General features: G+C 33.9%; 2 protein-coding genes across 2 annotated transcripts; both read right to left on the bottom strand.

The window, feature by feature from the left end:
- Window positions 1-869: 869 nt before the first annotated feature.
- On the bottom strand, window positions 870-1,936 carry LOC134253182 (uncharacterized). Its single transcript, XM_062735695.1, has 2 exons — window positions 1,401-1,936; window positions 870-1,319 (listed from the first exon to the last, which is right to left on the bottom strand). The coding sequence occupies exons 1-2, from the start codon at window positions 1,894-1,896 to the stop codon at window positions 877-879; spliced, it is 939 nt and encodes a 312-aa protein (XP_062591679.1). The 5' UTR covers window positions 1,897-1,936; the 3' UTR covers window positions 870-876.
- A 4,839-nt stretch (window positions 1,937-6,775) lies between these two features.
- On the bottom strand, window positions 6,776-7,874 carry LOC134253181 (uncharacterized). The gene is made up of 2 exons (XM_062735694.1): window positions 7,418-7,874; window positions 6,776-7,224 (listed from the first exon to the last, which is right to left on the bottom strand). Exons 1-2 carry the CDS (start codon window positions 7,809-7,811, stop codon window positions 6,776-6,778), a joined length of 843 nt encoding a protein of 280 aa, XP_062591678.1. The 5' UTR covers window positions 7,812-7,874.
- Between the last annotated feature and the right edge of the window lie 765 nt (window positions 7,875-8,639).

Raw genomic sequence — 8,639 nt, 5'->3', positions numbered from 1 at the left:
ATCAAAATGATATCCTGTCACAGTGTGATGAATATCAGAAGTGCGGAAAAACTGTCGATTTCCCTTCCCATAACGAAGATTGCTGTAAAAAAAATCTTCCTTGACCTAATATAGGATAGATGAAAATAAATAAACCACTCTTGCAGCGAATAAAACTGTTAAAATTACCAAAAATATGTTGCTAAATCCATGTTTACAGTGTTTTCACCTCACATAGCTATGACGTCTCAACCGCTCAACTATGACGTCACGAGCCTATGACTGTATAACAAAAAGACAGAGGCAAAGGAAAAATCAAAGAATTTTATTTTAAAAATGTAATAAACAGAAAATTCAATGTTTTGTAGTTGAATATGGAATTTATTTCACTCGTGAGATAGGATTTTTGATATTTTCACTCGTGCTTCGCACTCGTGAAAATATCAAAAATCCTGTCCCACTCGTGAAATAAATTCCATATTCAACTACAAAACATTGAACATCCTCTATTTATTCATTTCAAAAATGTCAAAGATGAAACTGTATAAATTTCAACAATGCAATTGTTTGCATTTTCATTACAACTCCTATTTCTTTTCTATTGGAAAAATAAAATTTGAAGGACGGATTTTGAGCCCTTAGTTTAGCAACGTGTTTAGCAATACAAGCCATGACTGAAAAAAATAGCCACACTGCTAACAGTTTCCGTATGTTTCATGTATTTATTCTCTTTATAGAAGTTGGACAGGCTTTCGCCGGATTTAGACAAAAACCTGCCCAGTTCTCTAAAAAGAGGAACATGTATTATGTAAAACTAAAGGAACAAGATACACCATACTAATATGTCTTTAATTAGATAAAAGATACAGAAGAAAAAAAATATTTATTTTGGAAGTATCAAACTAAAGCCCATCCTGCAAAAGAGGATTTTCCCACAATATCGCTATTAATATGGCCATTGTTATACGAGTCGCGAGTTCTTACCAGAACGTCATCTCCCTGGTCAACATGTACCACGACAGTACCGGTAACACTGCCATCTATAGTATTAACTGGATTAAGATATGTCGACCCAACGGCATTATCATTAACCATCAGTTCTGTTGAGTGGTATGATGTTCCATATATTCTGATAGTCCACGTAAACACGTAAAGACCAGATCGGGGGGCTATGAAGGTACCGGCGTGGGAATGATACGCATTTCCAGTATTGGTGATTACGTTATCAAATGTAAGGATATGATGCAGGCCGGGAGACAGAACATTCTTTGAGAAATACGCGTAGAAAGCGACAATGTTGCTAAGTGAAGCAGTAGTTGTCACAGGAGTAAGCAATCGCTCTGAAAAAGAAATAAATACAGTTAATAGAAACTAAAATTTTCTTAAAATGATATAAATATGATGTAACGATGGCATTTTACCTTTTCTTATCAAGCTTTCTTTGTGCTGCGTGAGGGCCTTAGCGAAAAAGGACTTTTCTTCTTGGGAGTGCATCAAATTTTGAAGTCGATCCTTCAGATTTCTGTACAGTTTTTCTTGGACGTTTTGTCTACTCAATAACCCGGACATCTTTTTCATAGTGGTCCTCTCAAGCGTTTTCACAGATGTAATGTTCTTAGATTGTTTTTTCAAACGTTCTTCTAAACACAAGTACTGTTTCTCTAGAATGGAAATCCGTTCCTCATGCTTGTTGTCGTTGTTGTGGAGATCGGTGGCAATCAGTCTTTCCAAGTTTCGGTTCTGTTTCTCTAACTGAGAAATGCGATCACTTTGAAGGTGTACGGTCGTCTGGAGTTCCTCTAATTTCTCCATCACCGTCTTCAAGTCTGTATTGGTACTAAATGTTACCCCAACATGACCATAAACAGGGAGATAGAGGAATTGGACCAATATAAAAAGGAAAAATCCCGTCTGCATTTCAAGGCTGGTCCTTTGTTAATAGTGCTCACCTCAAATGCGTTATCTAGGTCACAAGTCACAAGGAGAAAATTTGATAAGCATATCGTAACCTTTTCTATAAATTATTTCAGTCAGAATGCCCTTTATGCATGTAAGTGTTTTATTTTTAATTTTAAATACTTCTTTCACATTGCTTCACTAAAATTCAATAAGTACATGATATAAAATGTGAAATATCTGAATAATCACTTAGCCCTTTAGAAATATGCCGTTATTCGCCTTCTCCAATTATTTTCCTTTTTCCACAGCCCGTGTTTAACCCTTTCTAAAAAACATGTAATATTGAGACTAGTACTGATTTTTTGCATGTATTTATTTCTTATATTTTTAAATACTTTACAGGCATTGCTTCTTTAAAATTTAATTTTTAACAGTTAGTTACAAAATGTCGAATTTCTGTTAACGATAATCATTTAGTCACTTTAAATAGCGCACTTATTCACCTTCTAATAATATTTCTCTTTCTAATAATATTTCTCTTTCTTCACATCCCTACATGTAATACGTTTATCGTAAGGCTCTCTGAAAATATTTATATTATAACTGGTAAAACTCGTGTATCCTTTATCAGGTCTGGACGATTTCCAAATAAGGAAGTCAAGAACGATAACCGTGAATCGCTATTAATACACAGATAAAACAAGGCGGTAGTCCCTCTGACCAATCAGATAACAGCATTTAGACAAACCCATGAGAAAATAAATAAAACACTTGGTTTTTAAGTTTTTTGCTCAAAAGACTTTTTAAGAACAAAGTTTTTGTAAACTTTATCTGCATTTGGGAATAATATAATATTTATGACAATTCTACCGTAAACAAACACGACTTGAAGGCTTAGAATACGTTTTAAGTGGGATAAAAAAATCTGTCACTTGGAGGTAGCAATCCTAAAGTTTAACTTACGTTAAGAATTTGATATAAATACGATAAATTTTCAGTTTTTAGAGCCCGACATAAAAAATCTTATCGAATAGATATAAGTCTTTATTATTATCATTATTATTATTATTAGAGATTGTTCTATCTGACGTATCCGTATAAGTATCCGTATCCGTATACGTATCGAGGTATGAGAGGCATCTCGATCCCGATGCTTAAACCATCTGGTTACATTTCCATCGTTTCATGTTTGGTTTTTAACCTCATTAACTAAGAAATGATATGTAGTGTGATATTTTTAATAAAAACATATCAGTTGCTGTGCATGCCTTATGCATCCTGTTTATGGGGAGGAGTGGGTGGGTAAAAGTTTAAAAAATAAAATTCGAAAAACAAGTATGTTTTTTTTAATTTAAATTTGTAAAAAAAATAGTTCGAAAATATTTGTAGATTCACCTCTCTCTCTCGCTCTCTCATTCTCTCTCGCTCTCTCTCTCTTTCTCAATATTAGGGTATTCATTGTTCATTCTCGAATTAACATTTACAACAACACGACATATCTCCAATAATACAGATATAATTATATATACAGTTAAACCTCTTAAACTCAAACTTGTAAATTGTAAATACATATAGTTGTACATTAACTGGGAAAGATTTAACCATACATTGTAGGGCAAAACAAATGTGTATGGGTGATTCACTGAAAATGTCCATCCTCCTTTTCCTTTTTTATCATCTTATATGCCATTCATTATCAGATATTTGATGGTCATAGTCCGGCCCCCCCCCCCCCCCCAAAAAAAAAAAAAATTGAATAGCTGGTAATTCTGGGGCGATTTGAATGAACTCCCTAAATTGTAGGTCGATAGCCGTATCATGGGCGGCGGAAGCAAATACTATCTTTGCAAAAAAAAAAGTGGGAGGGGGGATTAACCCCCCCCACCTCGGCGCCGACGCCTTTGCGTATCCATGGTTTCAAGGAGCTTGGGAATTGAACATGATCAAGTTTATAGTGAACAAAGCTCTGAAAAACTGAGATATTTTATCATTGTAATTTTTCTTTAATGTGTGATTTTTTTCTTGGCTACATTGAAGCAGTTCCTTCTCTTCAATTCTATAATTTGTGCACACTGTTCTCGATCTCGGCCAAAGAAAATTAGCACAATGGACAAGTACATGTAGGCTTAGCAAAATAAGATGTATTATTTTGGAAATTTTTAGCCATAATTACTTTATTCTTTGCATAAAAAGAAAGTTGAATACCGTATTATGAAATGGTTTTTATATCAAGCCACAAATGATGTTAATGAATGAAAGTCAAAAGACGTTTAACTTATCAAATTTTGTGTGTGTACATGGTGAGGCATGCACACAGTGAGGGACAGACGTCGGAACTGGGTTTGGGGAGGGCGGCCCCCCCCACTTTTTTGCAAAGATAGACATAATATATGCATTGAACATTGAGGGTATAGGATATGCCCCCCTCCCCACCTTCAACAGGCACGTTGTATTGCAGTCAAAGAAGAGTAAGTGGTAGTACTATTTTTTGAAAAAAAAATGGCAATGAAAAAAGTTCGACCCCCCCCCCCCCCCCCCAACACACACACATATACACATACACATAGTAGTATTTAAGTACTTTTTTGTTTTTCAAGGTTTCTCAGGGCTGATTTTTTCTCTCTTTCAAATAGCCCCCTCCCTAATTTTAATTTGATTCTGACGCCAAAGTGAGGGGAGGGGAAAAGGAGGGAGTTACACAGGCTCTTCAATGCATATACTCAATACTTATAATGCTGTTGAAGCTAATTATGAAATCAGTTTGAACAGTCTCTTTAAAAACGGCTACAACGTTTTATCGATCGCGTTGATGATAACGTATTTTGTATTTCAGTGTGTGTATGTGTATGTGTGTGTGGGGGGGGGGGGATTGGTAAGCCGTTACATGGCATATGAAAAATACAGACAATATCAATAAAAGATAATAAGCGAGAGGAAAAAGAGAAAGGGGATTTCCTAAAAATATTTTGAAGCAAAATGAAATTAATTTCAAAACAATATAATTAAAACAAAATATTTTATACTTGACTTCATTTTCTTTCTTGTTTTAAATAAATATTTTTTACGAAATGATACAGGTGTACAGCAGTTTATTAATTTTAATACAAAAATTGCTATTTGCTATTTTCTAATGCATGGACCGTGACTTATTTAACAACAAACAGAGATGGAAATTGTATTAAATGGTTAAGACATCGGGATCGAGATGCCTTTCATATCTGCACGCCTTTCCTTATGCCCATTTAAAGTCTGCATAGCTTAGTATTCGGCGTTCATGAAACCCGTGATAATTTAAAACTATATATGTATAGTCCATACAATAAACACTTGTGTGAGTTGATCTATACACATGGAATTTAAGCATTGTCGATGAAAATCGGACGGCTAAGCAAAATTATATTTACCAACATATAATATATTCTGGTAAATGTTATAATTGAACTTGATAGGAACTTGCTGGTGTGATCTATATCTTCGTACTAAACGATTACATTCTATCATGCAGTAGTATTTTCTTTACCGAGATAAAAATGTCAAGGTTGTTCACGGTAAATATGTGGGGAATATCTTATTCTTCAAAAGTTTTCATCTTACTTCTACAGATTTTTTGTTGAAAAAGGTCAGAAAAATAAATACGTTTACTTGATGTACATTTATAGCAACGTTCGATTATCGTTCTTGACTTCCATATTTGGAAATCGTCAAGACCTGTTTATATTGTGTTCAAATGCTCAACTGACAGGAAGATGGAGCTGAAACACTCTCTCACGTTGAGACTATACCTGGTAACAATACAGTCGCTTCAGAGACGTCTAACAAAAATCTTGTCCTCCATATGTGTCCTAGTATATTAAACAACGTTAAAAACAAGCAGAAATGGGTGCTTTTTATCGATTATTTGTTGTGGACAGTTTCAAATTTCTTAAATTGCAAAGCCTTCAGGTAACATATTTCCTGAAGTGCAGCTGAGGGAAATAGTCTTGCTTGAGGGGAACTGGAATCTTGCTGACTCCCAAAATGATTTACTTTAACTGTTTTAATATACTGATATCATCAAATCATTTTCAAAACCTATAACTGTTCATCTATTTTATACGCAGTGCAGTTATAAGAGGTGCAATGGAAATACATGTATTGATTACGCATAATATAAATGGGGATGAAATAGATTAATTCAGTAAAAGATCTTCCAATTTGAATCAATGGTCTATAAATTACAATGTATCAATAAGCAAAAAGAAATGCTAGTTCTTCCAAATAGGTGTGTTTCAGTTCATCAAATTAAACTGACTCACCTTTTTTATAGGGAATCAGTGTTTTACGGTGATTCTCATGGAATCAACAAAATATATCGATTTACTCTGATACAGTGAAAAATCAGTAGAGTAATATTAAAGATTTTGGAAGAATACATTGCCTTCCATCCCAGTGAGACAAAAACCATGAAAATTAAATTTATCGTCCTCTTGTCCCATAGAATTTGCTGGTTCAAAAGTTTATGATAAGCAAAAAATGTTCAACAAGCTATGGCAGTAAATATGAATATAAATCACATGAGTGACTCTGCTGAGCAATAAATAGAACAGTTTATGGGATTCTTTTTACAGTATTTATTTGCAGACTTAATGTAAAGTAAAAAAGTGTATTTCTACAACTTCTCAAAAAAGAAATAAATTACAAAACTAAAGAATGAAATATTCGAATATTCTCTGCTGAATTTATCTCAACAAGTTAACATTTTCAATTTTATTCCTTCCTGTCTAAACAGGGAATAAATAAAACATGTACAGAAAAAGCCTACCGGTAAGGTTGAAAGAAATGACACTCAAGAAATGAAAAATATATATTTGGAAGATTTGTAAGAAGACGACTCAAAATCAGAGCTAAATTGGCCTGACTATGGCAGCATCCAACCAGAAAAGGAGGATCGGCCCCAGGAATAGCTTTCTTTGTTTCCTGAGTTCCTGTCGTCCCCTGTTCTTATGTAAACATCATCTCCTTTATAAACGTGTACAACAACATTTGAAACACTACCATCAATATTTGAGGCTGGATTTAGATAAACTGCCCCAACAACATTGCTGTTGACTACCAATTCTGTTGTGTGGAAAGACGTCCCAAACATTCTTACTGTCCATGCGAAAACGTAGATTCCAGCTCGGGGTGCAATGAATATCCCTGTATGGGGATGGTATCCATTCCCAACGTTTGTTATCATTACATCGAATGTAATGATGTGATGGCCAACGAAAGCAGGAATTGTTTTGGACAAGTACGCATAGAACGCCACGGTATTGCTTGAAGATGGAAGGATTGTAGGCGTTGTCAACGGAGCAAGAAGTCTTCCTGAAGCACAAAACACCAAATGTGTTATTATTTAGTTACTATATTTATATTACTGTATTTAAAATTTAAATCAAGCAAAAGAAATAAAGCAATGGATAATATGTATATTTCAGAATAAATTAGATTTTGTTATAGGCAAAATGTAGCATTTCATATACTGGCAATGTTTCGCAATATGACAATCAGTTTAAACCTCTCCTTATTAATTTTTCACACTTTGGGTCTTTTGTAAATCTTGATGCAGATATTTTTGAAGCTATTCCTTCTTTCCCTTGGAAAACGTTTGGAGGTTTAAACAAATTAAAACTGGTCCTAGGATGTTGATGACGTATTTGTTGGTAAACAGAAATTTTAGGTTGCTTATGGCTTGTGATATTTGCTTGAGATTCAGATGCTTTGGATTGGCTAATAATGATCTCTTCTAAGTCATAGACTCGCCTCTCCAAAGACGAAATGCGTTTGTTTTGAGCAGTAACAATCCTCTGTAGTTCTTCCAATGATCCCATGTTTGGCATGTCCCTTTGCTTTTCTAACAGGGAAATTCGTTCATTTTGAATGTTAATAGTATTTTGTAGATCGTTTAACATATTAATTACTGACCTCCAATTTGGATCAAAAATGTTTCAGTTGACACAACAAAATAATCGAATGCGCACCAAAAGTGCAATAACTACGTACTGCATTGACGCCATTTTAGGTCGATTTCTTTGGGACTCTTTGATTCAATATTTCTTATCTTTCTGATATGTAAACCTTTCCCAAAACTTTACAAATAATGACATGTCTTCTTAAATTAAAAGAACAGTAATGGTGTGGAACCGAAATTCGCACACCAATCTATGGTCGATCCATTATGGGCAGGTTTTTAGGTGTGTGTGTTTGTGTGTGTGTTTGTCCGTCTCTCAAAACATTTGATGTAATGGATTTTTATTTAAGTTATTCTTTGTAATATTTATGTGTGTGCTAGTTTTACTTGTATACAAGATAAAACGTAGCAACGGATTAAAAAAAAGTCGTTTTACTCTAGTTAATTTGAATTGTCATACATGTAGCAAGAAATGTCCTAGAGATGGGTAGAAACTTGACCTCTACCCATACCCATAATTAATACTAGGGTTTCATAAAAACATTGAATGGAAAATGAGGTATGCCATATTAATAATTAGAAAAAGAAAATTGAATTTGGAATTAATTATAATTCTTGTTCTAAAATAGAATTAAGATCAATATCTGATTGAAAAAAGTCACATTGGCTAGAATATTTTCGTTTAGTTGTAGTAATTATCCTAATTACAAATTGACGAAAATTAAAAGGATGGATACAAAACTTATCAAACAAAAAAGTTCAAGCTATAGTATTGCATGTAAAAACAATGGAATCTGTTTTCTTGCACACATTATTTATTTGGCAAGGT

The sequence above is a fragment of the Saccostrea cucullata genome, unplaced genomic scaffold (genome assembly GCF_032062105.1).
Source record: "Saccostrea cucullata isolate Sc308-1 unplaced genomic scaffold, CSIRO_AGI_Scuc_v1 ctg1425, whole genome shotgun sequence".
Classification (NCBI taxonomy): domain Eukaryota; kingdom Metazoa; phylum Mollusca; class Bivalvia; order Ostreida; family Ostreidae; genus Saccostrea; species Saccostrea cuccullata.
The sequence above is the reverse complement of the archived record's forward strand: the minus strand, read 5'-3'. Positions and strand labels throughout refer to the sequence as shown.

Bases quoted from the DNA above. Each gene is read 5' to 3' on its own strand.
- LOC134253182 (XM_062735695.1), bottom strand. From the start codon at position 1,896: ATGCAGACGGGATTTTTCCTTTTTATATTGGTCCAATTCCTCTATCTC. The intron at 1,320-1,400 runs GTAAAATGCCAT...TTTCTTTTTCAG, and splicing joins AGAAAGCTTGATAAGAAAAG to AGCGATTGCTTACTCCTGTG.
- LOC134253181 (XM_062735694.1), bottom strand. From the start codon at position 7,811: ATGTTAAACGATCTACAAAATACTATTAACATTCAAAATGAACGAATT. The intron at 7,225-7,417 runs GTTTAAACTGAT...TTTGTGCTTCAG, and splicing joins TGAAAAATTAATAAGGAGAG to GAAGACTTCTTGCTCCGTTG.